The 18,671-nt window shown below is 46.5% G+C and overlaps 1 protein-coding gene across 6 annotated transcripts in view; it reads left to right on the plus strand.

Moving 5' to 3' along the window:
- Positions 1-279: 279 nt before the first annotated feature.
- Clpb (ClpB family mitochondrial disaggregase) overlaps positions 280-18,671 on the plus strand; it is a 122,585-nt gene continuing 104,193 nt past the window's right edge. For 5 of the 6 annotated variants that reach the window (XR_015639221.1, XR_015639227.1, XM_087587223.1 and 2 more), the window contains exons 1-2: positions 280-733; positions 3,737-3,788. Coding sequence is in view for 2 of the 6 variants with exons in the window: in XM_087587223.1 (XP_087443349.1) it covers positions 331-733; positions 3,737-3,788 (455 nt within the window). In the remaining 4 variants the exon portion in view is untranslated. 6 annotated transcript variants of the gene reach the window in all.

An 18,671-nucleotide genomic window follows, 5' to 3' on the forward strand; every position in this document is an offset into this window, starting at 1 on the left:
AATACAAACTCTGGGCTCTGGAATCTTGAATCTTTATTGCCACTCCCCGCTAGAGTTTTCCTTTTTGCCACGCCCCTCTGCCAGAACTGCATTTCCCAACATTCTTCCAACTCCGCTGTCAGCGGTCATTGTGATGTCATCCCACAGCCCTCAGGGAAATGTAGTTTGTTCATTGTCCAGCTAGAGAAAGATCTGGGGCCGTGGACTACCACTCCCGTGAGGTAGTGCGCAGTCCCACCCCGTAAGCGGCGTCTTCGAACGCGCCGCGGCAGCCATGTTGATCGTGGCTAGCACGGGGGCCGGCACCAGCAGGTTTTAGAAGCAGGTGTCATGATGTTGTCCGCGGTGTTGAGGAGAACCGCGCCAGCGCCTCGGCTCTTCCTAGGGTTAATCAAATCTCCATCTCTTCAAAGCCGGGGAGGTGCTTACAACCGTAGCGTAATCACCGGAGACCGCGGGGAGCCGCAGCGGCTGAGAACTGCCGCCTGGGTGCGCCCTGGAGCATCTTCTGTCTTGTTCCCCGGACGGGGGGCAGCCACCGGGGGGCGCCGTGGAGAACGCACCGAGATCCCATACCTGACTGCCGCCTCGTCTGGACGCGGTCCTAGCCCGGAAGAAACACTCCCAGGACAAGACAGCTGGAATGGGGTCCCCAACAAGGCGGGATTGGGCATGTGGGCCTTGGCCATGGCGCTGGTGGTTCAGTGCTACAACAAGAATCCATCTAACAAGGGTGATTATGGGGCCATACTGGGTTCAAGGGAGAGGTGTGTGGGTGTGTGGGTAGGTCATGACCCTTTTGGAATGTTGAAGGTATTTATAAATTTAGACCCGTATAACCTTAACCTTGGAGAAACCCAGTTACCGTCTGCTGCCAGGAGCAGCATGTTGCCCTGGAAATCTCAGTGCTTGAAGTTACATAATTTCCCATTATAGGTCTAGCACCCTCTTTGGGATCGGTTTGTATACCTGTATAATTGGGAACATTGGACTGACTAATTGCAGCCTGGTCCTTTTATGTACCAGTATTATATTTAGTCCATTAGTCTTTCAAGAGGTCTCCAGGAAGTCCCAACAGCTTTAGGGACAGCCTCTACATGTTTTCCTGCATACATAGGTCCAAGGAAGGAGGACACTTGGTTCTGATGCTAGCTTGACCCCCATGCTTCTCTCTAGTCTTAGTTTCCCCACTGTCTTTTGAAGGCAAGTTCTCAGTCTTCCTTTTCTGGAGTTCAGAGTCTGTTCAGTTGCTTAGATAGAGATTTGCTATGCTTAGAGTTAGGGTTAAGGTGAGCTGGATAGTGTGGTGGGTGAAGCCTTAGGGGACAGGAAGTTGGCTGAAAGTGGCTCTCTGTAGACTTATAGTGTGTGTGTGTGGGGGGGACACGGGGGGGGGTGTTGGGGGTGTAGAAGGAGGAGGTAGTTAACTCAGCTTGGCATCTTACCTCATCTGTTACAGCTGAGTGGGAGCTGGAGGGGTAGCTCAAGTTCTCAGTTATCAGTGCTGGTGCGTTCCATGCACCCCAGACTCTGGGATTGTTGAACAAGATTGGAGACCGCCTTGACTTTGACTTGTTAGTTTAATAAGATGTGGCCAGTTGGAAAGAAAGGGCTTTTGGATGAGGAACAAGGACCCCAAGGAACTTGTTTTGTACTGTCCTTGTGAATCTGGGCTCTTACTCTTCTTTGCTACCCTCTGTTTTCTTTCTATTAATGAGGGCATTGAAGTAGGACCTTTGTAGCTTAAGGCTGCATGAATTGTATGATTTCTACTTGTGTGTATGTGAAGGCAGCACTATGTGTGTTTAGCTTGGAGCTAGGTGTTCAGAAAGTTCCAACTTAAAAGCTAGCCTGTTAAGGGGAGGTGCAGGCAGCTGGTCGTGCGGGACTAGTGAGTATTACAGAGGATCAGAGAGCTAGTGGAGGCAGGGACAACCTTCCTGGAGGACTGGAAGTCCTCTCAAGATGGGGAGCTTGAGCTTAATTTCTGAAGCATAGCTTAGGAAACAAGGGGGCGGGGCCTTGTGTAACCCACGAGGGCAGGGCATCCATTACTTTTATTAGTAGTTCCCTAATACCAAGAGTCTGTCCACCAGTGTGTGGATCTCAGAAGGGAGATATTTACAGATGTGCCTCGGGTGGATTTCATACCCAGAATTCAGCTAGTCTGATGTGCAGGAGCTAACAGTTTGGCCAGTGAGGGTGAAGACAGGGCTTTGGAATAAGGTGAGAGAAGATGAAATGGGCCCTGCGTGTCAGGCAGGAGCCTTTGGAATTTTGTAGGCAGTGAAGACCCATGGAAGGGTCATGAGAACAGACTCTCTAGCAGACAGTGTGTTTGGAGGAACAACAGATGAATGTGTGAAGTCTGGCCTGAGAGGTTACTGGGAGCCCTAGACTGGACTTTACGACATGTAAATTTCAGCGATGTCTACTTAACAGAAGAGGGGATGACTGAAAACTATGGCTGGTTCTAAACAAGTTTTGAGCAGAGTCCTTCAGTGCAATGTTCTGAGAAATGGGTCTTTTCAGGAACCAGGGGGAAACCATGGTAATGGAAAACCATGGAAAGTTTGTGAGCCCAGAATGCCTCAGTTAAATCTCAGCTCATTTCTCCCTCCTCTGTGCCTTCAGAGAAAGAAGACGAGTAAAGAGAGTCAAGAGAGGTATCTATAAGGAATGATTCTCCTTTTTCAGCTGGAGACTATCTGGGCCCAATTAAATACATGAAGGAGAACAATTCATAAGAGCTGGGTGTGATCTTTAATCCCTGGAGGCTGAGGCAGGGGAATCCCTTGAGTTCTAGGATAGCCAAGGATACAAAATGAGATCTTATCTCAGAAAAACCAAAACAAGTACCATAAGCTAAGTAGGACAGACGGCTCCTAGTCAGAGGCTAGTTGGCGAGTGGAGGCACTGCAGCCTGAGCAAACCCGACTTAGGCACGTGATGAGGCCTGGCGTCTTAGCCGTTTTCACATAAGCCGAGGCTCAGGAGCTTAGATGAGTTGGCCAGGTCGCAAGGCAAGTAAGTCTTCGTGCCAGGACCAGATCGGGGCTCAGCTTGCCACTGATGCTAGTGACACCTCTCGTGTTTACCTAGGGGTCTCATGGCTACTGGATGCAGGCTGAGTAGAAGTCAGCCTAGTGGGTACAGCTCAGTATCAGGCTGGGCACAGAGCACCAGTTGGGATCTGCTGTTAACTTGTTTTTCCAAGTGACCACAGGGTGGTGCCAACAACCAGTCCAGGCTTCAGCTAGGCCTGAGTCCTCAGGGATCCAGTGAAACAATTTGGGTCTCCCGTCACTGTGCTTGCAGTAAGGATTTTGGAGACTTTTCAGCTGGTATTTTATCTCCTCAGCATCCTGTGAGGTTGGCAAGGATTACTGTCTGCCAAATATCAAGGAAGTTGGTTAAGAAGGAAGGGCTGCAGCGGCCACACTGAGTAATAGAGTGGCTTGGATCCCAAGTGTCCATGGCATCTGATTGAGGTTCTTCCATTCTTAGGGAGACCCACATACCCAAGCCTTACTGCTTGGGAAGAGTCGGGGCATGACATCTACCTGCATTCCCAGAGCAGGGCTTGGGTGGATTGCAGCTGGGGAGGGGATTTGGTTAGCCTTCTCCTGTCAGCCTTCTGCTCTCTGGAGGAACTTCAGCTGATTTCCTAGGCCTCTTCTTGGCTTTGAGGGGTAGGTCCTGGGCTGGAGTCTGACCAGTACCCCTCTCTTTTCAGATGCAGCTTTGATGGAAGCTGCCCGAGCCAATAATGTGCAGGAAGTCAGAAGGTAAGTGTCTGGGCCTATACAGAAGGACTGAGCAGTCTGGCCATCCTGCCCCAGAGGAAATCTTTCCCTGCCCTGCACTTGTTTCCTGAAAGTTTCCTGTAGCCACAGACACAGGCTCCCCTGGTCTAGGTCAGCCTTTTTGCATTTTAGGTTTGGAGGCAGGTTCCCAAACACCTCAGGGTGTTGAGTTGCAGTGACTTGGAGTCTGTGGGTCTTCCAGTTTGTTCTTGTTCCTCTGTGGAAGTGACCATTATTAATGTTTGCTGCCTGGACCTGGTGTAGATGGGCATCTTTAGGATGCTCCTAAATGCTCTTTGTACCAGAACATCCCATGTGGCTAAGAAGGCCTGTGTGCAGGGTGGAGGCAGCCTGTCATCAGCTCAGTGGCTCACCTTGTGCTCTCAGGCTTCTGAGTGGCGTGAAGCCTATGTCTGCAGAGGCTGACTCCACTTGAGTAGGGAAGCATTGGGCTTGGACTATGGATGGGGCAGAGTGCATCTAAGATGGGTGCTGAGGCTGGGACCTGGCCAGAGTATCAGTTAGGGCTGTTGTTCAGAAGCAGTATTCCTTCCTCTTGGGCCTCACCTGGGCCTTTCTGCCCCTCAGATCTATCCAAGTGGCCATGGGACCCTCCCTCTTACCTTGCTTATTTTTTGTCTTTGTGTTTGCCATATTGGATCTGAACAGGCCTTGTACATTGCACTTGGCAGTTGCTCTCATCCTTGGTTTTGTTTTGTTGTTTGTTTTTTAGGTTTTTTTAGGTTTTTAGGTTTGTTTTTTAGGTTTTTTTAGACAGACAGACAGATAGACAGGTTGAGACAGAGTTTCTATGTACTCTTGGCTGTCTTGGAACTGACTGTGGCTGGTCTTGCACTTACAGAGATTCTCTTGCCTCGGAGTACTGGGATTAAAGGCATGCGCCATCATGACCAGCCAGTTTTATTTCATTTTATGTGTCTGGCACTCAGCCCGTGTGTATTTTTTTGTGCATCATGTGCCTGCAGTGCTCTTAGAGGTAAGAAAAGGCCATTGGATCTGGAGTTACAGACTGTGAGGAGACATGTGGGTGCTGGAGATCAAGCCAAGGTCCTTGTAAGAGCAGCTAGTACTCTTACCCTCGGAGCACCTCTCCATCCAACTGGTTTGTTTGTTTTTGTTTGATAATAGATTTTGTTATGTAACCCAGGTTAGCTTTGAACTCTTAATCCTCTTGCCTCAGCCTCCTGAGTGCTGGGATTACAGGTGTGGACAACTGTGTCTGGTATTGTGTTCACATTTTAGATAGGAAGTTAGTGTTTGGGGTCATTACCATGGACCTGGGGTGCCCTTTCCCACTCCAGATGCTTGAGCATGGGAGAGTGTAGAACGGCAGCCGTGGCTCCACCAAGACTTACTGCCTTGATTCTCCTTCATTTTATCTGCAGCATTACTATTGATTCTCAGGGGTGCTTTTGAGTATTAATGTTCAAGGCTTAGTTTTTAATAAACCACTTTTGGAAGTATGGGCTGGGAGTTGTTTTGTAGCCAAATAAATATGATGGAGCAACGGTTTAATAAACATGTGATGATGCATCTTAAAAACCAAGCGCAGATGTCATCTTGTTGTTATAAGAGCCATTCATAACGGCAGCTGCATGCAGCATCTTCCTGCCCCAGACACGCGCCTTGCTTTCCAGAGCTTCATTATAGGGAAGGGCGGAGTAGAAACTGGCTCTGCTGACCCTGGAATCACCTGTTGGTAACTGCCAAAGGCTGCCAGTGTGCATCTTCTTGCTGCTCCCCCACATACCCCAGCTCCCCACCACCACCACCACCACAAGCCAAAGTAGGCAGCAGTCTGCCGAGCTGAAGCTTATTTCCTCAAGTCCCCTCCAAAGGGTGATGACTTTAGTGCTGAAATTTGTACAGTTTTTTAGCTTTTGTTTTTTGAGGCCAGGTTTCATGTAATCCAGGTTGGCTGCAGATGCATTACATAGCCAAGGATGACCTTTAACTCTGATCCTTCTGTCTCTACCTTCTGAGTGACGTGACTGCAGGTGTCCATGATTGATTTTATGGGGCGCTGAGGATCGACCCTAGGAGTTTGTGCATGCTGGAAAGGCTCCCTGCCAGTTGAGTCTTGATATTTGGGCAGCTTTATTGCTTTGTTGGGGGGCAGGGGGGTGGTTTTTGTTCTCGAGGTAGTTCTTGCTATTAGGTCCAGATATAGGTCTAAAAACTCACGATTTTCCTGCCTTGGCCTCCCAAGTGCTGTGATTATAGGCAGGTGCTAACATACCTGGCAAATATACTCACTCAATTCTTTCCTTCCTTCCTCTGCCTCTGCTTCTGCAATACTGGGATTATATACATACACACCCTGTTAAATACATACATAAATATTTGGTTTTTTGTTTGTTTTTCAAAGCAGGCTTTCTCTGTATAGCTCTGGCTGTCCTGGAACTCACTCTGTACACTAGACTGGCCTCACACTCAGAGATCCACCTGGCCTCTGCCTTCCAAGTGCTGGGATTAAAGGAGTTTTTCCACCACCACCTGTTTTTTGTTTGTTTGTTTGTTTTGTTTTAAGGTTTTTAAAAAGTATGTCAAGGGGCAGAAGGGTATACTCCTATACATGCAGGTGCCCACAGAAGCCAGAAGAGGGTGTCAGATTTTCTGGTGCTGGAGTTACAGGTAGATATGAAGGACCTGAAAAACAGTACATGCTTTTAACTCCTGAGTCATCTCTTTAGCCATAAACACATATTTTTAAAAAAGATTTATTATTTTTTATGTGCATTGGTTTTTTGCTCGAATGCATATCTATGTGAGGATGCCAGACCTCCCTACAACTAGGGTTGCAGATAGTTATGAGCTGCCATGTGGGTGCTAGGAATTAAACTTGGGTCCTTTGGAACAGCCAGTGCCCTTAACTATTAAGTCATCTCTCCAGTCCCTAAATACTTATTTTTGTAATGGCAACTAAATACCAGCCAGTGGGGTACAGAAAGTGATTGGATTCCCACTGTGTGACTCAGAATTGTTAGGACTATCTCACACCATGGGTAACTTTTCAAGTGTGCCCCTAGTCTTTAGCCCGCCTTTCTGTCCCTCCTTATCCCCTTCTGTTAGCATCTTTCTTACCCTTTGTCTTAGGGTTCTACTGCCCTGAAGAGACATGGCAACTCTTATGAAGGAAAACATTTAATTAGGGATGACTTACAGTTCAGAGGTTTAATCCCTTATAGTCATGGCAAAAGACATTGTGCTGGAGAAGGAGGTAAGAGTTCTATAGCTTGATCCTCAGGCAGCAGGCAGAGAACAACTTGAGCTTCTGAGACTTCAGAGCCCACCCCCAGAGTGACACATTTCCTCCCCCAAGGTCACACCTCCTAGGAGTCCCACTTCTATGGGTCAGGCACTCAAACACATGAGTCTATGGGGCCACTCCTATTCAAACCACCACACCCTGTAAGGAAGCAGTTGAGTGAGACACTGACTCTTCTCAGCCCCCTTTCATGCCATTCCATAGAGCTGGTGGGAAAAGCTGGGCAAGGCAGGAGGCAGGTAATGCAGTCCAGGCCCAGGACTTATGCAGGATATGAGGAAAAAGTGAAGGTGACTTGAGATGTGGGAATACACCTGGCCTACCCTGCATTTTGGGTGCTCTTCTGTGAGTAGTAGATAGGGTTTAGGAGGCTTTTGAGCAGGGGACTGAGCCAGGTAAGGCTGTTTCAGTGATAGAGGCTGGAATAAATGGGGAAAAGCTGAAGGTAGTCTTTTTGAGAGGCTCTCTCAGGAAGACCAGACGGAGGAAGGTCTTCATTGGTCAGAATGCCCTTCCCTCCTCACTGAAAGCAGCTCTTAGGAAGGAACAAGTGGTTAAGAGTGGTACTCCCAGCAGAGTTAGGCAGATCTCTTTCCAGGATAGCCACATGTTCAGAGAAAGTTCCAGGCTTGCCAAAACTACACCTTGTGAAACCTTGTCTAAAAAATTAAACAGCAACAAGGGAAAAAAACAGCAAAATAAAGAAATGGCCTCATCTGGGCACTGCAGATGGTTGAAGGCATGAAGAGAGATGACGGTCTCAGGCCTCAAGGAAACAGACATGTAATCCCCCAGTTGCAGGTCTCCTGCTGACAAGCTAGCCTGGAGCAGGAGTGAAGAGCCTACATCCTCCTAGAAGGAAGTGGTCTTGAGTTTTGTTCTGTTTTTCTGTATATACCCTTGACTCCGCTGATGCCACACTGTTCTGTACGTGATCCTGTGTGTGCTAGCCTTTACTTCTGTCCAGCCGCCCTGCCTGCCTGTAGCAAGACAGAATTCTAGTCTCAGGTTTCCCCTCAGTTACAGTTGTTTTGCCACGTGTGTGATTGGCATGGTTACTGCATAAAGCAACAAATACTGGTGACTGTGTTACTACACTCTTGCCATCTTGGGGCTCTGTCATTCTTGGGCCTTGCCCTCTCTTAGCTTTGGTCCAGAATCCCCGGAGACTCAGGGTGGGGACGGACTGATGTTTGGGGCTCTTCTGCTTAAGAAGAGGAGCTCACCCCAGAATCTGTACTCCCTGAGACAGGTTGCAGAGCCTCTGCTGCACCCCTACTGCACTCACTGCCCATTCACTGACCACTGCTTCCCTTGGGCCAGGCTTTGAGGCTCAAGTGGAAATGCTGTCTCCTAGGAGCCTTTTGTTGAACCTAGCTGCCATGTCTCTCCTCCCTTCCTACTGTATCCTTTCCTGTGGTGTGGGAGTGTGAGCCTTTTCTGAAAGAGAAATTAGAGGTCAGTTTGGAGAAATAGGGTTAAATGTCAATAATGCAGTCAGTAGCTCAGGTGAAAACTAGTGACCCCTTCTGTGTCAACGCAGTCAGACACAGCTCTATGCTCACAGACTGAGTGTCAGCAGCCCTGGACTGTGGTCCTAGTGATGGGGACTGTTTATTGCTTTATGAGGATCTGGCTAATTGTATGTGGGGTGGCTGTTTGACTAAAAAGATAAGCCAAGATCTACCATTTGCCACACATTATTTTTACATTTTATTAATTTTGTGTCCTTGTGTTTGGGTGTACTGGTGCTGTAGCATACGGAGGTTAAAGGATAACCAATGGAAATTAGTTTTTTCCTTCACCTTGTGGGTCCTGGGGGTTGAACTCAGGACCTTAAACTTGGTGGTAGGCACTTTTACCTGCTGAGCCAGTTCACTGATTCCACAGTATTCTTTCTATTAAAGAGTTTGGCTTGGTCATACTAGCTTAAACCTGTAATCCTAGCACTCAGGATGAAACAGAAAGGTCTCCACTTCAAGGCCAGCCTATGCTACTCAATGAGTTAGAGGTCAGCAAAACTATCTTCATACAAAACAAAAATAAACACACAGAACACCGAAACAACAAAAGAAGTTTGAGTCATTGGATTGTATGCCTCCCCAAAGACAAGGGCAGGCAGGGTCTACAGTCCCTCTCTCACTGTCCCCAAATACATGCGACTTGAATACAACAGAAGCAGGCAGTCTCGAGCTGGTTCCAGTGTCCCACTGCTGCACAAAAAGGCTGGGTTCTTCCTCCTTTTCCTTCCCTGTGCAGCAGCCATTTCCTTCTTTTGCCTTGAAGTGCTTAAACTTTGCAAGCTCACCAGCTCGCAATCAAGTTTGTCAGCCATGAGAGCAGGTGACTCCCCTTCTCAGCCCAGCCCAGCCCAGCTTCTCTGCCCTGAGCACTCATCCAAGACCAAGAGGTACTAGACAGACTGCAGCACATAATTCTGGGCCCAGGCAAAGTCATGTAGGGCCTGTCAGACCGGGGACTCAGGACAGAGACCTCTGGCCCTCCATTGTAGATCACATTTCCTTCAGATCATGCTGGCGATAGACAACCTCCTCTCCGCTCTTTTCCCTTCACTGTTAGCCTCTACCCAACTGGTCCTTCCTCAGTCCAAACAGGCTCAGATGAAGAGAGCCTGGTGACAAAAGTGTTGAACCTCTAATAGCTGGGTGCCCTTTCTTTGCACAGATCATGTGTCCATTTGACAAACATTTACTGAGTACTTGCCATTTGCTGGGTTCTTTGCTTGGCACAGGGAATCTGAGCAGTCATGACTCTGTCCTTTGATGGAGAAGATGTGGAGCTGGATGTGGCTGTTATCCAGTTGTAATCCCAGAACTCTAAAGGTGGGAGGGTTGATGACTTTGAGGCCAACCTTTGCTATCGTCGTATGCCCTGTATTGGGAGGGAGAAAGAAGCCGCCTCTGGAGAGCAAGGATGGGTGCTATGAAACAGTGCTGGGTAGCTGTAAGGAAGGACCATCCACACTGTTTAAAGCAGTGTGTGTATAAAAGGCAAAAATGTTAACAGATTTAGAGATCATTGTTTTAAAAAAGATTAGCTGCTTAGTGGAAAACATGTCAGTCAGCTGCTCTACTAGGATAGGAAGACAGCTGGAACATAGCTATAACTTGTGTACAGTTATTGGTAGAACACTTGTCTAGTTTTGGTAAAGCTGGGTACAATTCCTGCTTCCGAAAAGAAAAGAAAAGAAAAGAAAAGAAAAGCAACTGGAAGAGTCCAAATAGATGGGGTGGGGTTAACATGTTAATAGCATAGATGAGGGCAGTTAGCTGGACTAGTGCTCATGCCTGATTTGGAGTCCAATACATAGTAAATATTCAACAGATAAATGCTGAGTGAATGAATAGGGCTGCATGTGTTTCTTTCAGAAATGAAATGTTAGTGAATTTCTGTTTTGTGGCTGAAGCTCTGTACAGATGCTGTTGCCATGCACTGAATGAGGGTTTGGAGGATTTGAGCCAGAAAAAAAAGATTGAAGTCTGTTTTGTTTTTTGTTGAGATGCAGTCTTACTATGTAGCTCTGGCTGCCCTGAAACTCACTATATAGACCAGGCTGACCTCCAACTCACAGAGATGCACCTGCCTCTGCCTCCCAAAGTGCCGGGATTAAAGGCATGCACTTAAAGGTTTATTTTTATGAATTTTAATTATGGATAAGTGTATGTATGCATGGTGGAAGGCAGAGTGTGGGATCCCTGGAGCTGGAGTACAGACAATTGTGAACCACCTAATGTTGGTTCTGGGAACTGAACTCAAGAGCAGCAAATGGATCTCAATTCATCTTTCCCACCCAGGAGGTCTGTTTTAGACATGCTTGCTGGATTTAGCCAGATGTACACATGCCTGTAACTCCCTACACTTGGGAGAAGAGGCAGGCAGATCTGAGTTCAAGGCCAGCCTGATTTATATAGTACTCCAGGCCAGCCAAAGCTGTATATACAATGAGACCTTGTCTCTAGTTAATCAATAAACATGCTAGATTTATCAGTTACCTGGAAATTCTTTTGACATACTGTTTTGGTTTCTGATTTGATGGTTTTAGGAAATAAAGGATTAAACTGGTCTATTAGGTGACTTTGGGGAAAAAAATGTACAGTTCAGGAAAGAAAAACAGGTTGGGCTTTGTTAAGAGGTAAATGCATTTATTCTAACTTTGCACTGATGGTTTGGTTTGGCTCTTGTCCCCTGGTGCCCCAGCTTGAGGCACTTGCTGTCTGTGTGCCGGGATCAAGGTGTCCCAAATGTGTTTAGCTACAGCATAGGTGAATGTTGTACGAATTGATCTGGGGATTTTATCTAATTAACAGAAGACCTGCCTGGTAAACACATTTGGCTGTCTCTGGGCCTCAGAGAGACTGGCTGTTTATTGATCATCGTATCGTTTTGGCTGGATGGGAAGATATTAATGATGGCACCAGAGCAACCAAAACATCCAGCTCTCTTAATCAGTAAATATGTAAATGTCTTTGTGGCTTGCAGTGGATTGAAACGTGATCTCTATCTCAGACCAGCAGAGGTCAGAGCCTACAACAGCATCACTTTCTGTAATTTGGTCGTTTGTACTTCCTAGGGAGTCCAGGTTTTTTAATGTCACCTTCATAGGTGGCCTGAATGCTAGGACTTTGAAAGGCAACATAATGTTTCAGAAAGAATGTAAGCGTTCCAGAATTAGAAGGCGGAGGGTATGCTTTTGTCATAATTACTAGCCAGCTGTGTGACATTAAGATGTCACAATCTTTCCAATAACAACAGCCCACTTCACAAATAATGACACAGAAGTTCAGGCTGCTTAAGTAAATCTCTCAAAGCTGCCCACTTAGAAAGTAACCCTCCTCCTTATCTATCAATGAGCATGGAAGCCAGAGAGAGGCTGGCCTGGGTTTCCATTTCCTCTTAGGAAGCTGGCCAAAGGGACAACCATTTCTGCCAGGTTTGCTGGGAATCCATAGGTTCCTAAGAATAAACGGCCCCAAGGCTTTGCAGCACTCTCTATAGTTTTACCTGTCTCCAACCTGCCCTGCCTCATTGCTCACCTCAGTTCTTCCTCCAGAAAGCTGGCCCTGGCTGGTAACAGCAGCTGTTGTTCACTGCCTGTGATGCTGGGGCCGGCAGACAGTAAATACTGTGTGTATCTCACCATTGTTACAAAATAGACATTTCCAGATAAGAAAACTCAGTACTTAGACTTGGTTCCTTCTGGTGGCCTCACAGCCAGTGTATACTGTGCTTACACAGAGGCCCACATCCATCCATAGTCTGTACTTTTTTCCCCAGCAGCTCATACTGAGTGCTCATCTCTTTCTTACCAAGTGATATTGGATCTTAAAGGCTGAGTAACTCACCTCCTTTTTTCTCCAGTTGTTTTGTTTCTCTTCAGCTGACTGAGTATGCCAGATAGTACCTGCTTCTCCTGCCTCCACCTTAGGTAGTCACAAGTGGCTGTCCAAGCACTCCAAAGAAGCAGAGATAGAGTCTAGCCTGTTGATTGATTAGTTGATTAAAGTACTGTTTATTCTCCAAAGACTCCCCAGTAGGAGAGCCCAGCCCTGGGCAGCAGCTGGGCCAGCTACCTTGATCTCCAGGAGTCTCCATTCATGTGGATGAGAGACCCTGCCAGCCTGCATAAGAATCCCCTCTGAGGCTGGGCTGAAACTTCCATCTCAATGGCCTTTTGTTTGGGGTTAGCACCCTGGCTTCCTGAGAAGGCTGTGTGTTTGACCAGCCTTCAGAGATGGACAGTGAGCAGGGGCAGTCTTAAAGTACAATTGGAAGGCCCTGGAATTCCCATGGACTCGGGACTTGGAATACAACAGGCAGGGCATGATCTCCGCTGAGGCTAAGGCTAAGGCTGGTGAGTGCTCAGTCACAATCCTTGGCTTAGCAGTTTTACTCTACCCCAAAGTCTCAGGTGCTCTCTGCTCCTGAAGCAGAGGTAGATTTTGATTAAACAAGCATTGACTTGGACACCTAGACTTTCTCCCTCTCCTTTTAAAATATAACTGTCAGAAAATTCACCCTTTTAACGTAAAAAAAAAAAACAAAAAACTCCGTGACTGTTAATATATTTATAAGATAGTGCAATTACTGTCTAACTCTAGAACGTTTCACGACCCTATCCCACCGCCAACCCCATCTCATTAGGAGTCATTTCCATCCTTCCACCCCAAGCCTCTGGCAACCGCTAGTCTGTTTCCTGTATGTGGATTTGCTCATCCTCAACACTTTATGTGAATGAGATCTCACAATCTAAATTTTGTATCTGGCTTCTTCAGCTTTAACTTCCCAAGATTCACATGTGTTGTAGCACATTGTCATTACTTCATGCCTTTTAAAAGCCAAATAACATTCCATGTACAGTGAAACACATTTTGATTAATCCATCCGTCAGTTGACAGACATGTCTTCACAGTGTGAAAATGATCAACAGTTACATTATGAACAAGGCCAACTTGCCCTTTAAATTTTTTTTCTACTGCATTAATCTCTTCATTCTTTGGATAATCTTTCCCAAGGTAACTATTTCCATGATGACATGGGTGGAGTTCCCATAACACTTGGCACAGTGGGTTGCCACTGCCTGCCAGTCCTTCAGTGTGGTCCCAATTCTGTCCTCTAGGACTATTCACTGGGCTCCCTTTCTGTGTTTTCTGTGTTCAGATCTTTTAAATGATGAGATAGTGCTACTAGGAGATAAATATTAGGAGTCCACGTCCCTCTACCCAAGTCTAGCTCCTTAAGTTATAGTTTCAAGTTGCCATATCCTGGCCATTTTATGGTGAAAAGGCTGTGAACTTTCGTTGTTCTCTCTGAATTCCAGTGTGGCATTACTGTTGTGGGGGCAAGGCGGTCACACCCTTGAAAGAGACGTGTGCTTCTGTTAATATGGCCAGAGCCTACATTAGCTTTCTTGCCTCTGTCTCATTGGATTCCTCCAGTCTGTTAAGCTTCAATCAAGCTGAGAATCAGGACTGCTTCACTTTGTAAACATTTGATTGCATCTGCTTGCTTAGCTTGGTTTGGAGCAAAGGCTCAGCCACTGAAGACACTGCTTATAGGTGTGTGAAGTTGGTGGTTGTGGGGAGATTGCTGTGAAGATAAGGTGTTCAAATGCTGAGACTAGAAGAGTCCCCCTCCCCCCTCCCCTTCCTCCTCTCCCTCTCCCTCTCCCTCTCCCTCTCCTTCATTTTCTAGGGGAGAAGCCTCTGATGGAACAAACGTGTAGATCACCTGCCCCCTGGAGGCTCTTCCTTTATGATTTTCTGTCAGCTATAGTCCTGTCAGAGAGCTGGGGTGTGCTGTCCAGTGCTGAGTACAGAGAGCACAGGTTGTGTGCTGTGGGAAGCATAGAGTGAGTAGGGCTACAATTCTAGGCAGCCACCTACTGCCATGGAATCTGAAGTCACTGTGTGAGATGGGCTTTCTTGTCTAATTCTTAGGATCAGATAAGATCATAAATGCCAAGTGTTTAAGCACTGCTGTCAGCCACTGAGAGATGAGACATTGAACTCCACATTTGAGTCCATTATTTAGGACTTTAATCCTAGCTACCAGGACACTGAGGCAGGAGGATCACAAGTTGAAGGCCTGCCTGAACTACAGAGTGAGTTCATAGGCAGCTTGGGCAACTTTTTGAAAGTTAAAAAGCCTTGGGAGGGTTGGGTGGTCCTTGGCATACACCTTTATTTCCAGCATTTCAGAAGGCAGAGGCACAGGCAGGCAGATCTCTGAGTTCACCCTGGTCTGGAGAACAAATTTCAGGACAGCCAAGGCTACACAGAGAAACCCTGTCTCAAAAAATAAATGAATAAATACATAAATACATAAAATTAAACAAAAATAATGGGGAGGATGTTGGGAGGTGGCTAACAGTTGAGTGCTACTACTTTGTAAAGGACCAGAGTCTAGCTCCCAGCACCCACAGCAGGCAGCTGTACATCCTGTATGCTCATAAACTCAGACAAACACACACTTAGAAAGAAAAGAAAGAAGAAGGTAAGCCATGGTAATGCTATGGCTCAGTGGTAGAGAGAGTTCAATCTCCAAATCTTCATTCAAGAGTTTGCCAGATATGAAGAGCCAACATTTTACTATTGCTTTCCTGTACAGACATCTGAGAGGACCCATGATAATGCATTATTAGTGGTGGAGGAACCTGTTCCATTATGCCTCTCCAAACTCAAACTGAGCACTCTCTGTGTGGACAAGGTCTGTGACTGGCCCATTTCATCCCTCAGTCCCCAGTACAGAGGATGGATGCCTCTTGAGAACTATTTTGTATTTTGTCACCCGTGGGTGGGGGCAGGTATTCTGGTTAGCTTTACCCAGTCTATTCCTCACTGAAAATCTCATGTGGACCTACATGTGGTTGACTGTAGTTGTATGATTGTCAGTGAGTTTGAGGAGTTGGATCCACTATTGCTAATTGTGACAGGCTTCCTGGCAAGCACCCACCTGCCCTCTGCTGCAGCCCAGAGTCCTGCTTTGGGGCCAGTAGGTGGCGCCCATATCCCTTTCCCACACTTCAGTTGCCTGGACCAAGCAGTCATGAAGGCAGCTGCTGACAGGCTGTAGCCCTGGGCCTAGGTGTCCCACATGACAGTGTCCTGGGTCGCTCCTCGCCTTTACTTGTTCTGTGTTCATGTCTCATCTAGTCTCAGCCAGGCACAGCTCCCTGGGGATGCAGAGATGTGTGCTTTAGGGAATCCTAGGAGATTATTAGAGGAATCCATGCTTCTGCCTATGTAGCTATCCCTTCTAATAGAAAAACTCTGCATTCATAAAGTCATTCCTGTTGCCTTGTTGCCCTGACCACCGCTCACATGGCACTGGTCTCCAGGGTTCTTTTTGTATTTTAGCTGTTTGCCAAGTATGTGGAAGTCTACACCCACTCATTAATCATTAGTCCTCGGAAGTGCTTACACAGTGATGAGTGGAGGAAGTGGTACCTCAAAGCTGAAAGGGAGACACAGAAGCTGGCCTTACAGTGCAAAACATGCCAATAACATGAAGGTCGCAGAAAGGTTGAACTATTCTAGGTGAAGTGAGATACACAGTGTTTGATCTTTACATTGATTCTGTCTTCCATCTTGATCACAGTACTAGAATGCTGTGAAAACTGTTAGGATAACTGGAGACATTTGAACATAGGCAGAATATGGGATAAAATGTTCATCCTGTGGGTGTCAGAGGTCCCAGGATCCTCCATGGGTCCCCCATCTGCAAATGCTCAAGCCTTTTATATATTATGTCATAGTATTTCCATAAAGCCTACATATATATTCTTGTATAGTTAAATCATCTCTGGCTTGGCATACTGTTTTATTTTTTAGAAATAATGACAACAAAAATATCTGTTTATGTTTGAACATATAGATGCAGGGGTTTTTAAGTTTTTGAATTCTTTTCTGTTTATGATCTGCACTTGTTGAATCTTTGCCACGTTGAGGCTTTGGCCATTATTGCTGGTGGTTCTGTAGAAGTCTGCCCTTGTACTAGGAAATACATTTCAAAGTATCTGGAGATAAGAGACATAATGTCTAAAATTAATTCTCACATGGGCAAGTAAAATGTATTAGAATTAGGAACCAAATAAATCAAAGTTTAAAGTAGTACATGTCAAGGACCTGTGAAGGGTTTTGTGGTGCTATTTTTGTAGCTGGTTTCTAAGTTTAACAATTTAAAAATAGCAGTCTGCACATTGATACATAACAGATGTCTGTAAAGAATGGGACAAAGACTGGCCACCCAGCATTGGGCTTTAGTTAGACCAGCAAGTGTCATTAAGGTTGCAGATCAAGTCCTTCACCATTTGCCTTTGAACATTTGAACAGATAGTGAAGTAGCAGCTACCATTGCAAAACACCCTGTACATTCATTCACACTCCTGTGACATATGGCCACTCTTGTTAGGAGGTTCTGGCAGGCCGATGAGGTGAGGTGAAAGAGGTTCTGAGAGGTTAGTTGGACCTGTCTGTGGGCACACAGCTGGGCAGAGGCAGAGACAGGCTCCTGTCTGGTTCAGTTCTTTCCCAGAGAGGCTTGGTGAAGCTGCTCATCTGTGTGTTTAAAGATTGGACTGTTGATTCTTTAGGGCAGTCTTTATGTTCCAAACACTGAGACTCACTGTATGTAGTAAGAGAGGCTGGGGGATGAAGTGTTCGATTCACTCAGCTGGGTTGTAGGTGCTATACAAATGCCAGTCTCTGTACTCTCATTGTTCGCTTGCTTTCCCGAGGCTACCCGGTGTAAGAGTGAAAACAAAGGCACCTGGAGGGCTTCCTTGAGGAGAGGGCCTGAGCTGAGCCTAAGAGGCTGGTGCTCAATTTAAATAGGCAGTGCAAAAGAAGCCAAAGGGGCCCTGTGCCTGTACAGTCAGGAATAATATAGGCCCTTACCTTGAAATCTGTAGGCACAGACTGGGGTCCAAGAACAAATAGCCTTTGCTGTCCTCCCCCTACCCCCCTGTCTCTGGCTAGCTGGGAGATAAGGCACAGATGGAGGCTGCCTGGGGATTCTAGCCCTAGGCGCCTTGTCTCGGCTCAGACAGAGGGCCTGGTGCTGTTATTACTGTAAACAGGGCCTTCTGGGCGGCTCCGACCAGGGTCCTGTTGCCCAGATAGTGATCATGATTGGGTCTTCATGGCTCAGTGCTTCCAGCCTCTGATGCAGGTGGGACAGGGCTCCCACTCTTCAGCCCCTCCCTGGTTGCAGCTGAGGGCCAGTTCTTGCAAAGGATCCGGAAATCAGTTGGAACAATGCATGATTGAAGTTCACTGGCCGCTTTGTATTGATTGGTCATAAAGAAACAGGGAGAAAAGTGAAGTGGTATCTTCTTTCTTTCCCTGAGAAGAGCTAGTTAGTCTGAAAGACTTAAATGTGCATCTGCCCGCCTAGGATTTCTTCCTTTTTGCAAGCAACCAAGCTTAAGAAACTGTCCTTTTGGATGTCTTACTGTGTCAGGTCCACTAGGAATCTATTTCTCAGTTTTCATTTTGGTGCTATATGTATATTTTTTTATAATTTAGGTTTATTTATCTTTATTATGTGATTGTTTTGCCTGTGTGTGTATATGTGCGCTCCCCACCCCCCCTCTCTCTCGTGTGTGTGTGTGTGTGTGTGTGTGTGTGTGTGTGTGTTTATTCTGGAGGTCAGAAGAAGATATTGAATCTACTAGAACTGGAGTTAACAGGTGGTTGGGAGTCACTACATAGGTTCTGGGAACTAAACTCAGGTCCTTTGCAAGGATAACTCATGCTCTTAACAGCTGAGCCATCCTTCCAGCTCCAGATGCTACACATATTTAAAATGATAACATTTTAGAAGTAATAGGGACTGCAGAAAAATAATAAGGGCCCACAGAGGTAGATTTATCCTGAGCAATACATCAGGTACCTAACAGCTATGGTTAGAACCCATGACCATCAGTCCTCCAGACCATGTGCCCACTCCTGAGTCTGAGTGCCTCAAACATATTTAGACACAGGAGCCTAAGTACTTTGAAACAAGACTTTTGCTGCAGTTTTTCCACCACAAGGCAGAGAAGTATTGGTGGCACG

Source organism: Rattus norvegicus, chromosome 1 (genome assembly GCF_021556685.1).
Source record: "Rattus norvegicus strain SHRSP/BbbUtx chromosome 1, alternate assembly SHRSP_T2T, whole genome shotgun sequence".
Lineage (NCBI taxonomy): Eukaryota > Metazoa > Chordata > Mammalia > Rodentia > Muridae > Rattus > Rattus norvegicus.